The sequence below is a fragment of the Odocoileus virginianus genome, chromosome 9 (assembly GCF_023699985.2).
Source record: "Odocoileus virginianus isolate 20LAN1187 ecotype Illinois chromosome 9, Ovbor_1.2, whole genome shotgun sequence".
Taxonomy (NCBI): Eukaryota; Metazoa; Chordata; class Mammalia; order Artiodactyla; family Cervidae; genus Odocoileus; species Odocoileus virginianus.
Window position 1 is genome coordinate 33,721,776 of NC_069682.1, and position 22,821 is coordinate 33,744,596.

Here is a 22,821-nt window from a genome sequence, read left to right on the forward strand (position 1 = left end):
TGGTCACTGCTTATGCATCCAGATAAACTCCAGTAGTTGAGAAGGAAAATTAGTACCACTTTCCTGAGAAACATGCTTTAAGTTAATACACATGTTTTGACACTGTTATGAGTTGATTTTAAAAATAGTCTCCAAGATGAAAAGAGTGGGAGGACTTTTTAAAAAAGTTACCTGATCGTCATCAGAAGATGCTTCAATTCCATTTTCTAATGAAATTACTACTCAGCAGAGACTGCATTTACATTTTCTTAAATAGTGTGACGTGGAAGTGTTAGCTGCTCAGTTGTATACAACTCTTTGCAGCCATATGAACTGCAGCCTGTCAGACTGTCCATGGAGTTCTCCAGGTGAGAATACTGGAGTGGGTACCCATTCCCTTCCCCAGGGGACCTTCCCAACTTGGGATCAAACCTTGGTGTCTTGCGTTGCAGGCAGATTCTTTACTATCTGAGCCACCAGAGAAGCCCCTAAACAGTGTAGTGTAAGAATTTTACTTATTCAGGTTGAGATGTGTGTGACTTGTATAATGCCCACTAAGAAAGGATTAGTCATCTTTTATTTTTATAGCAGAAGAGACGGTGCAAGTGGCGAAGGGGCCTCACCTTCTGAGCTCTATAGATACAACAGTAACATATTTTCGGTTTTTGAGCTTTAAACTTGCTTTGCCCCAGGGCAATCATAAATTAAAAAGAGTGGAGAAAAGGCAACGATAACTATATGGGTATGGTAAATACACCATTGAATCATAACCATGTATATGGCCCCTAGCTCGCATTATGCAATCACATACACTTAACTACTGAAAAATGACAATATGAAAAATCTCTAGGGAGGTCTCTTAAGGTTTAACTCTATTCATTCTCTCAAGAACACGTACCACTAACTAGTCCAGCTAGAGCATAATTAGAGCATACACACTGCCATCTAGCAATTCATATGATTTTTGATTAGAAAGAATATTGATATCTAAGGCAGTTTTGTGTAATGATCTGAAAATGTAACAGATCTGTTCAGGGAATTTGCTGACTGATGTGTTTGCAACAGCAATATTTTTTATTCCTCAAAGCATGCCTCCAACCCAAAGTTATTTCAGAGGCTAAATAGAGAAAAGAAGTTTTTGTCTAGTTCCCGATTTATGTAACCCAGTGGATTGCTTCACTTTTTTGGGTTAAAAACACATGTTACAGAAGTTTGAATGCTGAAGAATTTCCAAGTGTAGGGGTTGAGGAGTAAGAGGTACCAGATTTGGTATAAATGATGTTTCATTTCACATATGTCTAGAACTCCTCTGTCCCTTTTTCATCCACTAGCCTTTGAGTTTCCTGCTGGCAGGGGCTGTGGATCCTAATCCAGCTCTTGGTCTGCTGATACTTCTGTGACACACAGAGCCTAGCAGAGGCTTGTGTTCCTCTTCTGGTCCATCCTTTATCTCCTCTGTATTTAGAATATTATAAAATAACACGTTGACATATGCTCATTGTACCTATTCAAGCCATGCAAAAGAATAAAAGTGAATGTCCTCCAGGTGTTTGTGTATATACATACACATATGTAACATTTATACATAAAATGAAGTCAGACTGTGATTCTACATTGTACCTTTTGTCTCAATATTTCATACTATGTCTTGGTGATCTTTCATATCTACCTTACTCCTTTTAATTGCTCCATAGTATTTCATTATACATATATCAGTAATTTAACAATTCCCTTGTTGGTAACCTTTTAGATTTTCTCCCCAAATCAATTTTTGTTCTAACAATGCAGCCGCAAATGTTTTTACGTATGCTTTGGACGTTGTATGTATTTCCATAGGATGAATTGTTTGAAATAGAATTGCGTGCGTGAAAGAGTATGCACATTTCAAATGTTGATAGTTCTAATGGGGAGTTGTTGTTCAATGGGTGTAAAAGTTCAGTTATGCAAGGTGAACAAGTTCTGAAACATCATACCCATAGTTAACAATGCTGTTTGCACTTAAAAAATTTAAGGGGGTGATCTCACATTGTGTTGTGGCATGTGTGAGTCGCTTCAGTCGGGTCTAACTCTGTGACCCCATGGGCTTTAACCTGCCAGGCTCCTCTGTCCATGGGATTCTCCAGGCAAGAATACTGGAGCGGGTTGCCATGCTCTATTAGCGTACAAAAAGTGGGGAGGCATAAAGAAACTTTGGGAGTTGATGAGTATATTAATTGCCTTGATTGTGGTGCTGGTTTCACAGGTATATGAATGTGTCCATCCTCATTAAATTGTGTGCATCAAATATATGTAGTATTTTTGCATATCAATTATACCTCAGTAAAGATGTGTTTTTTAAAAAAGAATATATGCACAGTGAAGTTGGAGAAGTACTGCATTTTTTTTTTTTTATTTTAGAGGGAAATATAATGAAAAGTAATCAACCACATAAAAAATTTTTGATAACTCCCTTCAGAAAGTAAACATCCATTTACACTCTATCAGTAATAACATCAAAGGTTTACAACCTCAGACACACAATGAAATCAGCCCAGTACTTAACAAAACAAAGACCTGATGCACAGGTACCATTCATGGAAGTTTGGATTGAATTGGTTTGGAATGGAGTCTGGACATTGATAGTCTTTAAAATCTCCCCAGGGTATTAAAATTACTCACCAAGGATTAAGATATACTGTTATAAATTTTAATCCACAGTCTTTTTTTGTTTTATAGGGGAAAAAACGTATCTTATGTGAATTTGCATGTTCCTGATTTTTAGTGAGATTGATACAGTTTTCATATGTCAAATAGTCATATTGTGTACCTTGCCTGTTTTCCTGTGTGGTTGTCTTTTGATTCTTAATACAGTTTTCATATGTCAAATAGTCATATTGTGTACCTTGCCTGTTTTCCTGTGTGGTTGTCTTTTGATTCTTAATGCAAATTAATCCTTTGTTATGTGCAGATTTCTCTCAATTTGTCATATGTCAAAGTCTGAAGACAGGTTCATCCTCTCTTTCCTTCAGTGATCTGAGTTGTTTCTTTTATCAAATATTGTCATTTCACTTTAAGGGTTTGTGTCCAGATCTTCCTACGTTGATTTATTTGGATGTTCCCATGCTGTTTTAATTATTATAGCTTTGGTATATTTAAATATTTGACCAGAGAGTTTTCTTAAAATATTTTAAACTACTTTTTGCATATTTTCCATTCCAGATCATCTTGACAATGAGTCCAGAACCAAGTTTTTTTTAAAAAAAGCTAAAAAATGATGCTAGGATTTTGGTTGACTTACATTAATTTGTAAATTATTTTTGGATAAATTACAGTTTTAATAATGTTGAATTCCTATTAGGAAATATGGTATGACCATTCACTTATTTAATCTTTAATATACTTCAGTAAAACTTCATAGCTTTTCCTGAATTTATTTGCAACACATTTCTTGTGAAATTCGCTCATAGATATTTTTACTACTATTATTTTGCCAATACTGGCATGGGAACTTTTTTCAAATTACATATTTTGATTTGTTACTCTCAGTGTATGGGGAGCTACTCATTTTTGAATATCACCTTTGTATCCAGTCACTTTACTGAGCTACTTTTATTAATTATCATAATCATTCAGTTCATTCTTGTGAATCTTTTTAGAAAGACTGTTACATTTCCTACAGATTTTTCCTCACTGAAGTAACATTCCAGTAACTTATCAATTTCTGTAAATGTTCCATGGTGATTTAAAAAGAATATGTAGGGAATCCTTGCATTGTTCCTTAAACATTCCTGACCAAAAAAAAATAAAATAAAATTCTTAGCAAGCCTGCAATCCAACAATCTGAGCCTAATTTCTTTTCTGGAACAGTATTTTCTCTTTTTCCTTGCAGTTTCCTTTTGAGTCTCATCTTTTGCAGCCCAGGTTTATGAGTGCCGAATCTCAGCATAAAATCAGTCTGCAAATGAACAGAAGGCACAGCGATATGTTTTACTACCTCAACTTATGTGGTTCTGTGCCACTCACTCAGGGCTCTGACTCTCCACCGTTTCTGCTCCTGAGAGATGAAGAGTGTCTCTGAGCCAAGCCCTGTGCTGGGTGCCTGCCCCCCTGTCATCATTAATAAACAGTAGTTGGCAGGGGTCATGGCTCTCACTTGGTGAGTGGCATGTTTGGAGGAAAAACTGCTGAGGACCTTGGACGCCAGTTGGATGGCTTGTGATGGTTGCGTCACCACACCAGGTCTCACCCCCCGCCTTCTGATTGTGGACGATGGGGACAGGAACAGAGGGATCTCTGCTCCCCTTGCCACCCCTGCCCACCGCGCTGTCTCCCTGGGTCTCACAGGACGCCAGGAGGGATGACCCTGTGAGTGTGTCTGCCATCACAGTGCCATCTGCCAACTCTGGCATCCTTTCCTGAACTGGGTCACTCGAAGCCGTTACAGCACCTGATGAATCACCTGAGCCTGCTTTCTGTCCAGACCTCAGCCCAAGCATTCTTTCCTCAGGGGAACCTTCCCTGATGCCCCCTGGCCTGGTTAAAGCCTCCCCGGTGTGGGTTTCCCTGGCCCTGTGCCCCATTCCCTTACGGCACCGCTCAGACTTAAAGTTTCCGTTCACTGGGATGGACTTTAGAAAATTAAAATTGGTCTTCTTTACTAAACTGTGAGTTCCATAAAAGCAGAGCCCAAGTCTGTTTTTGTTTCCCAGGATGTCTCCAGGGCCTGGCATCAGACTTGGCAAGTAGCTAAGTAAATAGTAAGCAAATTTGTTGAATGAAAGAATACAAAAGTGATTTCAGGCAGCTTTCTTTCTGTTTTTCTCCTGAATACATTCTTCATCTCAGCTTAGACAATGTGTATTGCTTCTTTATGAACAGTAAGGGAGGATATTACTCTATACTGGATGGGGTAATACTTATTTCAAAAATTTCATTTAAGTCCAGGAAAACATTTTTATTTTTATTATTTTAAAAAAAGCCTCTATTCATCTTTTAAGAAGAAATTTTGAGAAAAGCGAGAAGCAACATTCATCCTGTCTCGTCGTGTTTGAAGCGTGATTGCAACCACGAAGGAGGGCCTGCTGGTCATGGAAAGGAGCATGAACTGTAAAGTATCTGAAGGCCGGCAGAGGTTGGAGATGTTTAGGAAGCAGGAGGGGAAGGAGGACAGCTAGCAAAGGAATTGCATTAATTCAAGACATGGAAAAGCTTATTGGAAGCATTCTTCAAAACCCTTCAGAAGCTAGTAAAATAATACTTTACTATGTTTTTCTCCAGCTCTTAAAAAGCCTTACAAACATAAATCCATGATAAAATGTGAAAATAAGTATTGGCAACTAATTACATTCTCGGGGAGATTTAATTTAAAAGGAGCATATTTGTATATTTGTACTACTTCTCTTCAGTAAGATGTTTATGGCGTCTGGTCAAAGTAGAATGGACATTTGAAAATCCTTCGACATAGCTGGTATTTAAAGAATAGCAATTGGCTAACGTTTGTGGCTCTGTACATTGAATATTTTGGCTCCCATCTGCTGGTATTCATTCTGAAAGATTTATAATCCTTTGGGGAATGTGGTCAGTGACAAGAGTAGAAGTAAATCCTGAAATGTGGAAAAACTAACTTTCCCTCATAAAAAACTGTTCTAAAAAAAAATCCCTCAAGCCTATGAATATGTTTCCAGATTTTCAGAAAAAGCTGATGATTTACAGAAAAAAAATTTTTTTTTCTATAAAGATCTAACTACTTAATGATAAATGTATATTTTCCATCATTTGGTTTCAAAATTGGCCTGAAGATAGTTCAGCAAAATACAAGATCTTATGTTTTGGGCATCAGCTGCAATTACATGGCTTTTAAAAGTTTATGTCATCCGTTATAGTGTAAATAATGAAGTAAAACTCAAAAGGTGGAAATACTCTACAAGAGAAAAATGAAAAGAACTTGAAAGAGGAAGCCAAGCTGGTGCTGAATGTCTAAGCAGAAAACTGCTACCAAAGAAACTAGATGCAGGAATAGGGAGTCAGGAAGGTTCCTCATCATGTATGACTGGGAATAGCAGGACAGAAATTCTTCTTCAGGGAGTTGGACCTGGTGGGAAGGACTTTCCTGGCCTGACTGGGGCGGGCCATGTTGTTGGACAACTACTTGCTTCCTGCTCAGACTCCTGCTTGCGCTGAGTCTGAAGCTGCTGCCTGAAGAATCCTCTTGATCTGAGGCTCTCAGTTTACATTGTCCAACCTTTAATCTAAGAACCCAGCTCTGTTCCCACAGGTGCCTGGGAAGAACTTTCTGCCTCCTTTTCACCATTTAAATTCAGAAAAAGAGCCTTGTTTCTCTTATCTTCTTTGCTTTTCTTTTTTCTATGTTATTTTCCTTAGTTAATTATGGTTAGTATTTTTATTCTCTCTATGGTTTTCCTCCCTTTTTCTAAGAGAGGCACCAGAGGAACTGGTGTGTGGGGTCCTGTGTCCCAAACAGGGGGTTCATGATACTGACAGTGATGATAGAGGAGGCAGTGTTTTATGTTTTAAAACCAACTGTGGGAGAATTGGTGGCTTTAAAATTTCTCTTGTTATTGAGAAAAAGATGCTAAAACCTTTAAGAACAAAACTTATTATTTTAAATTTAAGTAATAAAATTAAGGCTCTTGTCATTCTAAACTTAATCTTGAATATAGAAGACAGTCTAGATTACCCAGAGGGAAAATTAGAAGGAAAAGCAGAAATGTTATTCAGAGCACTTTTAGAGACGTGGAGGGAATATTCCAGAAGCAAGTAGAGTCTCTGAAGCCTAAACATTTCCTTCTTCACTTTTTGATGCTCACCCTCTGCAGATCCCACTTTAGTTATAAACATATTGTGTTGAATTTATAGGAGGATTGGTATATGTGTATTTCCATGATATGAAGGTGGGAAGCTTGGGTATAGTTTCCATTTTTTTGTGCTATGTCTATCTACCTACACATATAATGTATAAAATATATATATATAATATATAGCAACATAAAGCCATGATTAGCAAATGATAGTAAATATAATTTGAAGATGTCTTCCCTCAAAAAAAGAAAAAGATGTATTTAAGCCATTGCTACTGTGTTTTGACATAGAAACCCAAGGCTGTCTTTTATGAACACCCTTTGCATAAAATAGCTTTTTCTTGGCTCCATTAGAAGTATTGCTTTTCTGTCTTATTAACTATTTCGGGAACTCTTATTTAGCAGCACTCTCAATAGCAGTAGCAGTAATATATGTATGTAGAAGTAATATATGCTATGTTCTTAAAAAGTTTTCAAAGCATTAATGATCAGTGGATGTTACTTAATTGCAGCAATGAATTATTTAATTTCCTAGCAGGCCTGATTCACTGATCATCATTTAAAAACTTATGTCTCAAAAAAAAAATTATGTCTCTTGGATTTTTTGAAGAAGCTGTTCCCCACTGCTCTTTACATGTGGTGATTAGCTAAACAGACGTTGATTTGCATGTTGTTGGGCCAGCATCTCATTCATGACAGTGAAACGATCTTTTTCTCCCCTTCAGTCCACCCATCAGTTCCCAGGTTTTAGTGGAATCACTTCCTGTTTCCCAGCCTCCCAGCCTCACCCTGCTTAGTCTCCATCCCACATGGATCACTGTGCTGCCTACCAGGCAGTTTGCTTTATTCACGTTTTCTGGGTTCTAGACTATTCCGTGAACATCTGTAGGAGTAATCTTCAGACCCAGTTTGCGCTGCAGCACACACAGTTCAGGGACTGCCTGTAACCCCACGTAAACCTCACCTTCCTCAGAATCTCTCTCAAGGCTTGCCCCTGGCTCTTTTTCATATCGTAATTCCACCTGATGTTGTAGCTGTTTAAAGCAGACAGACCACCTTAACACGGCGACTCTTAATTGGAATAATGTTTTATGACACCCTGGACAGCTTTCTTGTGCTTTAGCTCAGCATGATCCATTTAGCAAATTATAACCTACTCAGAGAATTCTAAAAAACTAAACATGCTGTGTATGGAGACACACACTTCCCAGTTCATGGATTCATCAATGTTTAGTAAATTTCTGTGGGAGCGTGATCTTATTTAACCTTTCTGTGGCCTTGGGTCTTTGCAGGGAGGAAATCAGACGGCTACCGTGATTGCATTGTGTTCAATGAAGGATTTTAACTTAGCACAAGAGACCTGCCAGTTGGCGATCAGGGATGTTGGAGGCCTTGAAGTTTTAATAAATTTACTTGAGACAGATGAAGTCAAATGTAAGGTGAGTGTCTTGATCACAGTAGATGAGGAGCCTTGATACACACGTGCTTCTGCATCTCTTCACGTGCTTCTCTGCTCAGTGCTGGGCATCTGCCCTTCCTGATGCATGTTGCTGGTCTTTATTTTTTACTGATAACTCATTTCTGTTACAATTAGCTACCCTTGTCAACTCTCTGTTTTTCTTCCTTGTCTTTTTGGCTCCTTTCCATTAGCTTGTGCTTCTTAAATGATGAATGTTTGTTTATTTAACTGCAGGAAAATGCGGGGAAGTGGGGGATGTGTGTAACACCTGGGAATAGCAACAGTTCCCTTAAAAAACTTAATTGGGAAAGGATTTTAGATAGACTTTGAATTTTTAAAAAATATAGCACTGGTTCTGCATTAAGCACCCATTCATGTGTAACTTTTTCTTCTCATTTAGATTGGTTCATTAAAAATCCTGAAGGAAATCAGTCATAATCCTCAAATCAGACGTAATATTGTTGACCTTGGGGGCTTACCAGTTATGGTTAATATACTTGATTCTCCACATAAGAGTCTGAAATGCTTGGCAGCTGAGACAATTGCGAATGTTGCCAAGTTTAAGAGAGCCCGGCGGGTGGTGAGACGCCACGGAGGCATCACCAAGCTGGTGAGTAGGTGCCACTCACGGGGGCGGGCATCCCCTGTCCTTCTCTGTTCCTTCTGGACACTCAGTAACCCCTGGCTGTGTTCTGGGAATCTTTTTCATGTGTAACATGCCCTTGAAAATTATTTTTGTGTATGTACATTGGCAAGCAGCCAAAAAAACATGTTTAACCTAATTTCTCAAAGAAATAATGAATTTTTAAAAATAGATGTCATTTTCACCTATCACACAGTTGGGGATACATTCATGTTGGGGGGGCAGTGTCGGCGAGAAGGTGGTGACTGACTTCACTCAGTCTGAGACTGCCACAACATTGTTCATCAACTAGAGTCCAATATTAAATAAGCAGTTTGAAAAAAAGAGGGTGACAATGGATGAAGCCCTCTGCAGTGGGACGCCGTCTGGAGACCCACATCCTATGAGGAGATAGAGATAATTGTACCCACAGAGACAGAGCGGGAGACACTCATCCTACTGTTACTTACAGAAGTGACAACTGAAAACAGCATGTTTTACAGGATGAGATTAGTACAACAATAAGTGACACATCCATAAGAAGTATCCATTGTCAGCTGTCAGGATTGTATTTTAGAAGTTTATTTAGTAGCAAGAAATAAATGTATGTGTGAAAGTGAAAGTGTTGGCCACTCAGTCATGTCCAACTCTTTGCGACCCCATGGACTGTAGCCCGCCAGACTCCTCAAACAGAGGAACTTCCCAGGCAAGAATATGGGAGTGGGTTGCCATTTCCTTCTCCAGGGAATCTTCCCAGCCCAGGAATCGAACCTGGGTCTCCTGCATTGCAGGCAGATTCTTTACCCTCTGAGCCACCAGGGAAGCCCCAAATGTATGTTTAATATTATATAAAGTCATCACAGGATTAAAAACTAATGATACCCACGATCCCAGTTTTTAAAGACCTTAGCTAACAAGTATAGAAAAGTCACTTGAAATACATAAAATTGTTCCTAAGGGGTTTTCTCTGAAATGACTACCAAATTTCCTCCCTACTATTCTACATTGGCCAGTTTGTTATATTACGTATATAATCAGAAAACATGATTATTTTAGTAACTGTCACTGGAAGAAAGAAGCTGGCTCAGGGTCCCTGCCCCAGCAGGAGGGATATTTATAACGTGCAGTATGAAAGTGCGTTTTCATCCTCATTGCGTCTTGAGTCACTCCCACAGCATTTATCACACTGGATGACATCACCGTTTTCCTACTTTAAATTTCTTAAAGACGAGAGACATGTCTTACTAATCTCAGTGTCATCCCTAGCACCTTACCCAGGACCCCACACACATTAATAGTTAAGAAATATCTACTGAATTAATGCAGATTCCATGTGAATATATACATGGTGAAATATGTTCAGAAATTTCCTGAAAGAGATGCTGTGTATTCACTGGTAATTTGTAGAGCACTGAGCTTAGAGTTATTTGCCTCAGAAATAAGATGGACTTGTGGCTGGATAGATGGATGAATAGATAGCTATGTAATGAAACAGATGTGGAAGAATGTTAATTATAGAACCTAGGGGATGGATGTGGGGGTGTCGTCACATGAATATTTCAGCCTTCATGAATATTTGAAAATTTTCACAATAAAATATTGGGGAGAAAGGGAATTATTACTGTGATTATCATTATTCTGCTTAAATAATGAATTTATGTGATAGGCTGATGTGACTGTCCACTGAAACTACTTCATAAGAATGATACAACACTAAAATGTTTTTATGGGCATCTTACGCAAAATGTGTTGTAGACTGGAGTTTGGACAGTTGCAGTCACCTAATCAAAATAATGACATCCAGTTTATTTTAATTTTAAATATATAGCTTTAAATGGAGTATATAGAAATATTGACTGTTGTACAACTGAAAATAATATAACATTGTAAATCAACTATACTTCAATAAAAATTTTTAACATTTAAATTACTTACTTAATAAAGATAGAAAAATTTTTAAATAAATTTAAAAAAGAGAGACTGAAGAGAGGAGATGTCACATGCATCTTGAGAGGTAGACAGGTATGTGTTAGACAGATATATCGGGGAAAAGCATTAAAGGTGGAGCTGTGCTGGTAAAGACTGGAGGTAGAAAACAACACTGCATGTTTGGAAAGTAGGTGGTGTAATGTGGCCAGACCCAGGATGAGATGGGCTGAGCAGTGAGAGATGAAGGTGGAGGACCATGGGGATCATGCACAGTCTTATCCAGTGGGCTATGGAGACTGGACTTGGTACAGTTAGGGAGGGAGTAACCAATGGGCAGGTCCTTTCAGAAGGTTCTCCCTGTGATCAAACCCATCATCCTGCTGTCCTGTGCCCAGAAGTTACCTGAAAGCCACTCAATAGCCTCCACTCTTGTCCTTGGGCCACACTGTTTAGACCATGTGTGTGTGTGTGTGTGTGTGCTTAGTTGACTTTTTGCCACCCCATGGACTGTGTAGCCTGTCAGGCTCCTCTGTTCATGGGATTATCCCTCCAAGAATACTGGAATCAGTTGCCATTTCCTTCTCTAGGGGATCTTCCTGAGCCAGGAATCACATCCGAGACTCATGCATCTTCTGCATTGGTAGGCAGATTCTTTACCACTGAGCCACCTGAGAAGTCCAATTAGACCATGAATGAGCACTAAATAAAGGCACTGTCCTCTCTCCATGATCTTGGAGTTAGGCATCAGTGGAATTAGGAATTGTCTGTTGCTCCCTTCTAAATGGCAGTCAAGATTAAGTGGGCAGTATCCATGGAATTTGGTCTCTGGTGAGAGAGGAATGGAGGAGACATGCGGGGGATAGACAGTTCGGGGTGGCTGGCTTCACACCCTGTCCTTCATGGGAAGCCTGACATCCCGCTGTGTGCATGTACCTTGCCTCTCCCTTGAGGGCTTCAGTGATTGGTTACTGCAGAGAGGAGAGAGGGTCCTGACAGCTGTGTATTTGGTCTAGTTGGTTTTGAAAGTGCAGGGTGATGGCTCTGTCCTCCAGAAAGACCTCATGGTTTTAAGCATGTACAGGCCAGAGAACTTTTCAGTTCTCTTTGTAAAGTTCTCACAGCTCTAGGGAGCCTACTTTCTGAGATACCAGGAATCAGGATGTGGTTTGCAAATCTTCCTCATTAGATGTTAGAGCCATATTAAGAAAGTGCTATCTTGGGGGGATTAAATTCCATGTGGGAAGGAAATGTAAAAGCTCCCAAATCTGGAGGACATTGTTTTGAAGGTTCTGTTTGTTCCTTTGACTTCTGGAAATTAATTTCTTAAAGGATTCTTATTTTTGAGGGAGGTGAGCTTAGTAGCAGCCCTGAGGTGATTGCAAGATGGGTTGTCTTTTTCTTTGTTTCAAATAGCATTTTATTTTTTTAACTTAATTTTTATTGGAGTATAGATGCTTTTCAGTGTTGTGTTAGTTTCTACTGTACAGCAAAGAAAATCAGCTATCTATATACATATATGCCTTTTTTTTGGATTTCCTTCACATCTAGGTCACCATAGGGCACTGAGTAGAGAGTTTCCTGTGCTACACAGTAGGCATTAATTATCTATTTTATGTACATAGTATCAATAGTGTGTGTGTGTGTATATACATACATACATATATATATACACACACACACACACACACATATATATATATATATATATTTGGAGAAGGAAATGGCAACCCACTCCAGTATTCTTGCCTGGAGAATCCCAGGGATGGCAGAGCCTGGTGGGCTGCTATCTATGGGGTCGCACAGAGTCGGACACCACTGAAGTGACTTAGCAAATATATATATATACACACACATATATATATATCTATATCAGTCCCAGTCTCCCAATTCATTCCACCAACCCCTTCCCGTTGGTATCCATACATTTGTTCTCTGCATCTGTGTCTCTGTTTCTGCTTTGCAATTAAGATCATCTATGCCATTTTTCTAACACATAGACCCACATATATGTGTAAATATAGGTATGATATTTGTCTTTCTCTTTCTGACTTAATTCCCTCTGTATGACAGTCTCCCAGTCCGTCCAGGTCTCTACGAATGACCCAATTTCATTCTTTGTTATGGCTGAGTAGTATTCCATCGTATAGATGTACCATATCTTCTTTATCCATTCCTCTGTTGGTGGACAGTTAGGTTGCTGCCAGGTCCTGGCTATTGTGAATGGTTTAAAGATCGCCATCTGTGTTGTTTTGATCTTCCCTCGTAGGTCGCTCTGCTTGACTGTGGGAAGCATTCTGCAGAGCCTGCTCAGTCCAGCCTGTATGAGACCCGAGACGTGGAGGTGGCCCGCTGTGGGGCGCTGGCACTGTGGAGCTGCAGCAAGAGCTATGCGAACAAAGAATCCATTCGTAAAGCAGGAGGCATCCCTTTGCTGGCTCGGCTCCTGAAGACTTCTCATGAAGACATGCTCATCCCGGTGGTGGGGACGCTGCAGGAATGTGCCTCGGAGGTACACAGGCCAGTTCTCACTGTGCTCTAATTTACCTTGGCTTCCTTTAGTGGAAAAATAATTAGGAAGTTATCATAACTGCTAAGGAATTTTTTTTAAGAAATCACCATTCTTTTAGAAAAGCAAGAGATTTTCTAATCAGATAGAGAATTAATTACATTGGTGTTAGTCGCTCAGTCATGTCCAACTCTTTGTGACCCCATAGACTGTGGCCCATGAGGCTCCTATGTCGATGGAATTCTTCAGGCAAAAATACTGGAGTGAGTTGCCATTTCCTGCTCTAGGGTATCTTCCCGACCCAGTGATCGAACCTAGGTCTCCTGCATTGCAGGCAGATTCTTTACAGACTGAGCCACCAGGGAAGCCCAATTATATTGATACCTGGATTATATATTTTTTAAAATGTTGACTGAATTCTCTTACTGTTATATCAATATGTTAAGCTCAGACTATGGTGTTTATTAAGAAAGTGTGGGTAGTGTTGTTATTAACAAATGTGAATAGACACTTACATTTATGCATATTTATGCGCTGTATAACTATTAAAGTTTATTTTCCTAGGAAAACTACCGAGCTGCAATCAAAGCTGAAAGGATAATTGAAAATCTGGTAAAGAACCTGAACAGTGAGAATGAACAGCTGCAGGAGCATTGTGCCATGGCCATCTACCAGGTACAGTGGACTCTCCTGCGTGGAGTTTAAGGTGGTGTTTCATGAGGTCCCATTGTCTGGGGGTGGGACTCAGGAATCTGCATGCTTTGTAAGAACCTCTAGGGATTTTGATGCACATGTAGGTCCGAGAACTACTATTCTGTTACAATGTGCTTTGTGTAAAAAAGCCAGATATGTACATGGTGGCTCTGTGTTGCCTTTCATATGTCCTATTCAAACACAGTAGTTTTGGGAAATACATCTCCCACCAAGACATGATAGATTAATGACTGTGTGTATTCCTGTTTTATCTTTTTATTTATTTGCTTTTTAAAAAAATCTTCATTAACTCTTCGTGGATTACAGGTTCCATAGTAAACACCAGATTAGAATGGTAAAGGAGACGGAGAGCTGGCCTTAACAGATTCGTCTCTGGCTGGCTATAAGCAGCACCAGTTTCTGCCTAATCAGAGCAGATTTCCTAGATGAACACATTTTAAATGTGCAAAGTGAGAGAATGAGCCAGAAAGATGGAGTCAGAGGAGGGTTCATATCAGTGAAGGGTTGTGTTAGTTTCCTGGAGCTGCCGTAACTGTACGCGAGTGAAAGTGTTAGTCGCTCAGTCATGTCCGACTCTTTGTGACCACATGGACTGTAGCCCACCAGGCTCCTCTGTCCATGGGAATTCTCCAGGCAAAGATGCTGGAGTGGATTTCCACGCGCAGTGGGTGGCTCAATGACAAGAAAGGAAGTTTCTTCACAGTCCTGGAAGGTGGAAGTCTCAGGGGAGGTATCAGCAGGGTTGTTTCCTTCTGGGCAATCTCTCCTTGGCTTGCACACGGACATCTTCACTTTCCCCTGCCCTCCTCCCTCTGTCTTCACATGTCTTCCTCTGTGGCCTGAAGTCCTCTTCTTATAAGGACCCCTGGCATTCTGGACTCGAGCCCACCTCCGTGATCTCATATAACCATAACTATCTTCATCACATTCTGACATAGGGGGGTGAGGCCCTCAACGTCTGAGTCGTGAGAGGAAACAGCTCACACATAGCAGGGATATATCATAAACTTTTGCATTTTTAGTTTTTATATAATTTTAAGGGTTACTTTCCATATACAGTTATCACAGGGCTTCCCAGGTGATGCTAGTGATGAAGAACCCACCTGCAAATGCAGGAGACGTAAGAGACGCAAGTTTGATCCCTTGTTCGGGAAGATCCCCTCAAGGAGGGCATGGCGGCCCACTCCAGTATTCTTGCCTGGGAAATCTCACGGAGAGAGGAGCCTGGCGGGCTGCAGTCTATAGGGTCGCAAAGAGTCAGACATGACTTAAGTGACTAGCATGCACAGTTATTACAGAATATTGGCTGTATTCCCCATGTTGTACAGTGCATCCTTAATCCTATCTCATACACAGTACCTTGTCCCCCTGCCACTCACCCCCATGATGCCCCTCTTCTCCACTGTAACCACTAGTCTGTTCTCCAGATCTGTGAGTCTGTTTCTTTTATGTTATATTCACGTCTATTATATTTTTTAGATTCCACATGTGAGCAACAGCATACAGTATTTATCTTTCTCTGACTTAACTTTATTTAGCATAATGCCCTTCAAGTCCTTCCGTGGGCTGTACAGGGCACATATGTTACATGACATGCAGCCCACGACCTTAGAGACCAACTGTACGCTTAGAACAATATCAAACCTCTGCTACATTTGTCATCTTTTGGCTTTATAAACTGGGAAGGGTCATGAGTTGGAAACATCTATGCAGTCTTAGTGTTATTTCAAAGGATAACACAAACATACAGATAAACATGTGAATAAAATGCGGTTGCTGTCCATACAACCCGCTGCTCTGGGCTCTGTTGGGGAAATTTGTCACTTTGAGGGTTTATTAAAGATCTGACTGAACTCCCTTCTCTCGTCTGTCTTCTCTACTGTTTTCCCAAGGCTGTGGGTTACATCACTGCAGAAATTCTCCAGCCATGCATGTGGTTTTCTAGGTTCCTCACTGACCTTGCCTCTGTCTTGGTGGAAGCCCAGATTACCCCAGAACTGGCTTAGGAGGTTAGCCCAGCATATAGCCACTGTTAGTATTGCCAAAACCACGTCAAGGAAGAGAGACGCTGTCAGATAGTGACCAGTATAGACTAGAATTACGTCATACTTGAAGGCTTCTTCAGAAAATGACACTCTTTTAAAAGTAGTTTCGTGGCAACTAGATTGGCAGCCTCTTTAGCAGTCCCTGAGAGCTTGATAAACCTTGACCATGACAGCGTCTGACTTGGCTTTTTGTGTAGTGTGCGGAAGACGAGGACACCCGCGACCTGGTTAGGCTGCATGGAGGACTTAAACCCCTGGCCTCCCTCCTCACCAACACTGACAACAAAGAACGGTTGGCCGCTGTCACAGGGGCCGTATGGAAATGTTCCATCAGCAAAGAGAATGTGACCAAGTAAGAGAAGGCATTCAGTGTTCTGTATCAAGCTGTGGCCATCAAAACACATCCTTCCATTTTAATGCTGTTTTAGTAAAGAGTTGATTCTAATGCTACCCCTATAATTTTGAAAGCTGCACATTCTGGACTAAATTGGTAGAAATAAGGGATTCTTAGAATTGAAAGTGTCTGCTTCTCACCCCACCACCCGGAAATGATTTTCATGTGTTAATTGGAGGAAGGGGCTGACATAATCTCCCTGTTCCATGGGCTGTTTTGCACGTGGGCAACCATTTAAATGAGAAGCACCCCTGATATTTCCTGTAGAGACCATTCAAGGTGAAAGAATGAATTTCCCACAGAATCTTCAGACAAGGAACTGGTTTTATTCTTTCTCTAAAGATAAACAAGATGAGTCAGCTAAAGACCAACTAACCAATTAATCTTCAAGTGTAGTCATTTTCAAGTATGCTTTCACCGAATTTTAAAGTATTTGTAAACTTACGATCATTTGATTGATTTTAATCTCTGAATTTATCTTTTTATATATTTTTAGAGCTTACACACTCTATGATGGATGTTCTAGGCAAGCTTTTTCCTATCTCAGCATGATGATTTTCTTTGACAGGAAATTTACATGTTCTGTTTAACACAGTGATGATTTATTTTGCTTTGTTCATGTAAAATAATTCCTGAAATGTGAGAGAAAACCCCTAGGGCAGTGGGATTGTCGATGCTCAGATTTGAAAGAAGTTATAGCTGTCTCAGAGGCTGCACAGAGTGGTACTTAAGAGCACAGACAGTGGGTGTGGATGCAGGCTTCACTGTTTACCAAGCTTCAGATTAGCCTTTTGAAAATGGGCATAATAATAGTGTCCGTATCACAGAATTGTTATAATGATTGAATGAGCATATAGTTGGCATTTAGTACATTTTAGCTACTAATATCATCACTGAGATTGCTATCAGCTAACTTTATATCAGAAATAACATTGTTCACCTCTTTCCTTCCCTTCCTACCCTCTTTTGCTTGTGATGAACTCAGATTTCGGGAATACAAAGCCATTGAAACCCTGGTGGGACTTTTAACTGACCAGCCCGAGGAAGTGCTTGTGAACGTGGTTGGTGCGTTGGGAGAATGCTGCCAAGAACATGAGAACAGAATCATCATCCGGAAATGTGGTGGCATCCAGCCACTTGTGAACCTCCTCGTTGGGATAAACCAAGCTTTACTTGTCAATGTCACAAAAGCAGTTGGTGCTTGTGCGGTGGAGCCCGAAAGTATGATGTAAGTGATCCTCAAGGCTGAAAGGTTTTGTTTGAGAGTGTTAGAAGAAATGCTGAGAAGTCTTGGAAGAGTGTCATCTCTTAGAATTGGTGTGCACGAGTGATGAGAGAGTAAAATGTACTTATAAATAACTGCAAGGTGACCAAATCTGACTTACAGAGCCAGATTATTCCCTTGAATAAGCTGGAGGGTAACTGCAAAAATACCCAGTGATCAATAAAAACAGTGGTGGAATTATCATTAGGGGAATCATCTATATTTTATAGATATTGATAACAGTAATATAATAATACAACTGAAAAAAAGAGAAGAGTGGATGAGTAGGTGTGCAAATTCTGTCTTGCACATAAATAAATCAATAGATAGTTTTTAAAATAGAAATTTTATCTATCCATGTGCCTATTCATCTATCCATCCATCCATTTCTCTCTCTCTCTCTCTTACCAATCCATACATCCTTTTATCTAGCTGTAGGCATAAAGAGATAGCTGAAATAATTTTTTAAAAATAATTTTATTTATGGCTGTGCTGGGTATTTGTTGCTGCTCAGGCTTTTTTTTAATCGCAACAAGCAGGGACTACTCTCTTGTTGTGGTGTGCAGGCTTCTCTTTGCGGTGGCTTCCCTTGTTGCATCACACAGTCTCAAGGGGGCGTGGGCTTCAGTAGTTGTAGCATATGGGGGCTCAGAAATTGTGGCTCTAGGACTCTAGAGTTCAGGTTCAGTAGTTGTGATGCACAGGCTTAGTTGCCCTGTGGCATGTGGGATCTTCCTGGACTAGGGATCAAACCTGTGTCTCCTGCATTGGCAGGCTGATTCTTTACCACTGAGCCACAAGGGAAGCCCTGGAATAATTTTAATGATTATTATTTCTGCATGGTGGTATTTGGGATCTTTTGTACTTTCTAAAGTTTCCCTGGTGACTCAGACAGTAAAGCATCTGCCTGCAATGTGGGAGACTCTGGTTCGATCCCTGGGTTGGGAAGATCCTCTGGAGAAGGAAATGGCAGCCCACTCCAGTACCCTTGCCTGGAAAATCCCACGGACAGAGGAGCCTGGTATGCTACAGTCCATGGGGTCGCAAAGAGTCGGACACGACTGAGCGACTTCACTTCACTTTTATATTTTCTACACAATTTGTATGATAAATATGTATCATCTTTAAAACGAAATAAAGTTCTTGTTTAGTACCTTGCACAATCTCATTTTCTTTTGAATAGTGTACAGTGTATAGATTCTGGAGGCATTGCCTGGAATGCTAGTCTCATCACTTACTATGTTTCCTTCAGCGAATTATTAAAGTACTTGGTGTCTTGGCTCCTAAATATATAACTTGGAGACAGTCATGGTACCTGTCTCATTGGATTGTTGTAATGATTGAGTGAATTAATGTATGTAAAGTACTTGATAATAGTGCTGGGTAAGTGTTGGCTAGTATCATTCATATAGCCATAGCTTTAATTAATAGCAATTTAAACCAATAATAACACAAATACAAAATTAAAGTCAGAGGGTCTAATATCTGTACTTATCTATAGATGAGTCCATTTCTCTTATATCAAATTAATCGTGTTATTTAACTTGCTATAAATAAAGAATAAGAGGATCTTGAATGGGTCCTCTCAGCTACAATCAGGAACTTTGAGGGTGTAGCATAGACATGTCAGTAGGTGATTATAATTCAGGCCTTTGTGTATTGTGCTAAGCTTGGGTTTTGTTTTAAAGTTGGTTGAAATTTACTAAAGGATTTTAGGCATAACCTGAAACAGAGATGCTTATTTAGGAAACCATTGTGGGCCAGAGGTGAAGGTGGTTTACACTAAGCATATGGAATATAATATATAATACTAAAGAATAAAAAAGTGACAGATTAAAGAAGAACAAAATAAGAGACTAGATAAAACCAGGTGAATGGCTGAGCATGAGTTGTGAAGAAGAGGGAGGAGTCGTGGGTGATAATAAGGTTTCTGACTTGGATAACTATGAATAGATGAGATGGATGTTTGTACCACTTACTGATATAGGGAAGGTAGCTGGAGGAATGGTGAAGGCAGAATGAACTTCACTAGGGCAGAAACAAAGCCAGTTTGTTCATCATGGTACGTTCATTGTCTAACCCAGTCCCAGGCTCAGCATAGGCACTCAGTGAACATTTATAAGTACACAAAATGAATGATGAATTCAGTACACATTGAGGTTTTGTGGTGATGATGACTAGTCAATTGGATAGTCATTCATGTCTAAAACTTAGGATAGAATGTGGGTTGGGCATGTAGTATTATGAACATTTGGCAACGTAAGTGATGAATACATGTGAGGTTGTGAGGAAGAGGAAAGAAAAGGGCAAAGAAGACAAAAACAGAATCCTATTCAACCTGATCTTCTAAGGAGAATGAGTGAACCAGAGAAGAGGTGCCTGTAAAGAATTAGCAAAGGATCAGCCCCAGCTGTGAGGGAAGCCAGGGGAACAAGTTACTGAAAAGAAACAAAGGGAAGAGAGAGTTTAAGGGGAGAATGTGGTCAGAAGTGTCAAATTCTGTGAGAGTCTCATAAAGAATAAACTGTCTTTCTTGTGCACCAAGGAGGTTGATGAATCTCTCTTGCACTTGTGAATATGGTTTTCTTACAGATATTTTTAGAAACACACAAAGTCTGTTTTCGAAAACAGTGTTTTGAGTTTGGTAAGGATCCAACAGCATTACATGTGGTGTCATATTTCAGACGTGGCTATTATTGCTAGATTTGTAGGATTTATTGAGTCTTCAAGCTTCAAGTTAAATGGTAAGGAAATGACAAATACCTCTCCCTTGTGTAAGTCTTAAATAATTCATAGGTTAGGAACTTGTTTTAATGATTAGCAGTTTTATGTTGTTTTTTTGAGATGTCTGTGGCTATGGCCAAAACTTAGGTGTGGTATATGAGGATGGACATCTATACACATAGCAGAGTTTTATTAGCTCTGTGATAGAATGCACAATTCTCTTCCCACATCTATTTTTCAGTAAGAATACAAAACATGTTAAAAATAACAGTTTAGCTACTGAATCAAAAATTGTTTTTAAGACACCAGTGGTTTCAGAAAACTCTACTGACTTTTTTCAGTACATCAGACTACTTAAAGACTCAGTATAAATAGTTTCATATTAATTATGCCCTTCCTGAGGACCTGACATGGAACAGCCGGTATCCTGATGTATTAGGTTCATGAAAAAGTATATTTATTCATGCTAGATTTTCTTTTTTTTGTTGACTTGTTAATGCCTATTTGATATGTACAGAATTCATCTGGAGGTAATTTGTCCTTCAAGTATATAAAAATCACACCAACATTGCAAAAAACTGTTAACGCTTATGTTTTGGGGAATGTAACTTTCTCATAAAGTACTATAAAATTTCAAACGACTAAAAAGTATTGAAGCTAAAAACTTAAACATCTAAAATTTCTTTTCCATACCTCAGGCTCTTTACTTACCTTTAGAAAATTAAAAAAAATTTTTTATTGAAGTATAGTTGATTTACAATGTTGTGTTAGTTTCAGGTGTATAGCAAAGTGATTCATACAAAAATATACATTCTTTTTCATATTCTTTTCCTATATAGGTTATTAAAAAATACTGAGTATAGATCCCTGGGCTATACAGTAGGTCCTTGTTGTTTATCTATTTTATATGTAGTAGTGTGTATATGTTACTCCCAGTTCCTAATTTATTCCTCCCCCTCCTTTCCCTTTGGAAACCAAGACATTGTTTTCATGTCTGTGAGTTTGTTTCTGTTTTGTAAATATAAGTTCATTTGTATCATTCCTTTTTAGATTCCACATATAAGTAGTATCATGGAATATTTGTCTTTCTCTGCCTGACTTACTTTAATTAGTATGATAATCTCTAGGTCCATCCATGTTGCTGCAAATGACATTATTTTGTTCTTTTTATTGCTGAGTAATATTCTATTGTATATATGTACCACATCTTCTTTATCCTCTCCTCTCTCAGTGGATGTTTAGGTTGCTTCCATGTCGTGGCTATTATGAATAGTACTGCAATGAGCATTGGAGTGCCTGTATTTTGTTGAATTATAGTTTTGTCTCAATGTATGCCCAGGGCTTCCCTGGTGGCTCAGAGGTTAAAGTGTCTGTCTGCAATGCTGGAGACCTGGGTTCGACCCCTGGGTCAGGAAGATCCCCTGGAGAAGGAAATGGCAACCCACTCCAGTATTAGTGCCTGGAGAATCCCATGGACAGAGGAGCCTGGTAGGCTACAGTCCACGGGGTCGCAAAGAGTCGGACATGACTGAGCAACTTCACTTCACTTCATGCCCAGGAGTGCGATTGCAGGATCATATGGTAGCTCAATTGTTAGTTTTTAAGGGGACTTTCATACTGTTCTCCATAGTGGCTGCACAAATTTACCTTCCCATCAACTAAATTCTATTTTGAAATAACACTAACAGAAAAGTTGCAAGAATGTAGAGTGCATGGAATAGAGAGTTCCCATATGTCCTTAACATCCTATACACCATGGTGAAATTATACAAACATTTTATTTGTTCAAGTCTAATGTTTTAGAATTTGAAGAGTGTTGTATGTGGATTTTGTCTTTTTTTGTTCCGTTCATTCCCGAGTATTTAATCTTCCTTATTGGTGGTATAATTTTTTTTTTCACTGCCATTATGTTCTTCAATTGGTTGTCTCTATGAGAACTATTGAATTTTGTGTATTAATTCTATATGCTGCTGCCTAACAGAGTTCTCTTACCAGGTTCACTTTATTATTGATTCTCTAGCACAGTTGTCGGAGAAGGCAATGGCACCCCACTCCAGTACTCTCGCCTGGAAAATCCCATGGACGGAGGAGCCTGGTGGGCTGCAGTCCATGGGGTCGCTAAGAGTCAGACACGACTGAGCGACTTCACTTTCACTTTCACTTTCATGCATTGGAGAAGGAAATGGCAACCCACTCCAGTGTTCTTGCCTGGAGAATCCCAGGGACGGGGGAGCCTGGTGGGCTGCCGTCTATGGGGTCGCACAGAGTCGGACACGACTGAGGCGACTTAGCAGCAGCAGCAGCACAGTTGTTGACTTACTATAGCACACGGACCAAATCCTGTTTTTGTAAATAAAGTTTTATTGGAACATACTCACACTCATTCAT

General features: G+C 39.7%; 1 protein-coding gene across 5 annotated transcripts in view; it reads left to right on the top strand.

Annotated features, from left to right (window-relative positions):
• ODAD2 (outer dynein arm docking complex subunit 2) overlaps positions 1 to 22,821 on the top strand; it is a 148,674-nt gene that overhangs the window by 50,669 nt on the left and 75,184 nt on the right. For all 5 annotated transcript variants that reach the window (XM_020895735.2, XM_070472174.1, XM_020895736.2 and 2 more), the window contains 6 exons: positions 8,069 to 8,215; positions 8,636 to 8,845; positions 13,053 to 13,295; positions 13,857 to 13,967; positions 16,249 to 16,403; positions 17,431 to 17,673. In XM_020895735.2, coding sequence (XP_020751394.2) covers positions 8,069 to 8,215; positions 8,636 to 8,845; positions 13,053 to 13,295; positions 13,857 to 13,967; positions 16,249 to 16,403; positions 17,431 to 17,673 — 1,109 coding nt within the window. The remainder of the gene's footprint in view (positions 1 to 8,068; positions 8,216 to 8,635; positions 8,846 to 13,052; positions 13,296 to 13,856; positions 13,968 to 16,248; positions 16,404 to 17,430; positions 17,674 to 22,821) is intronic.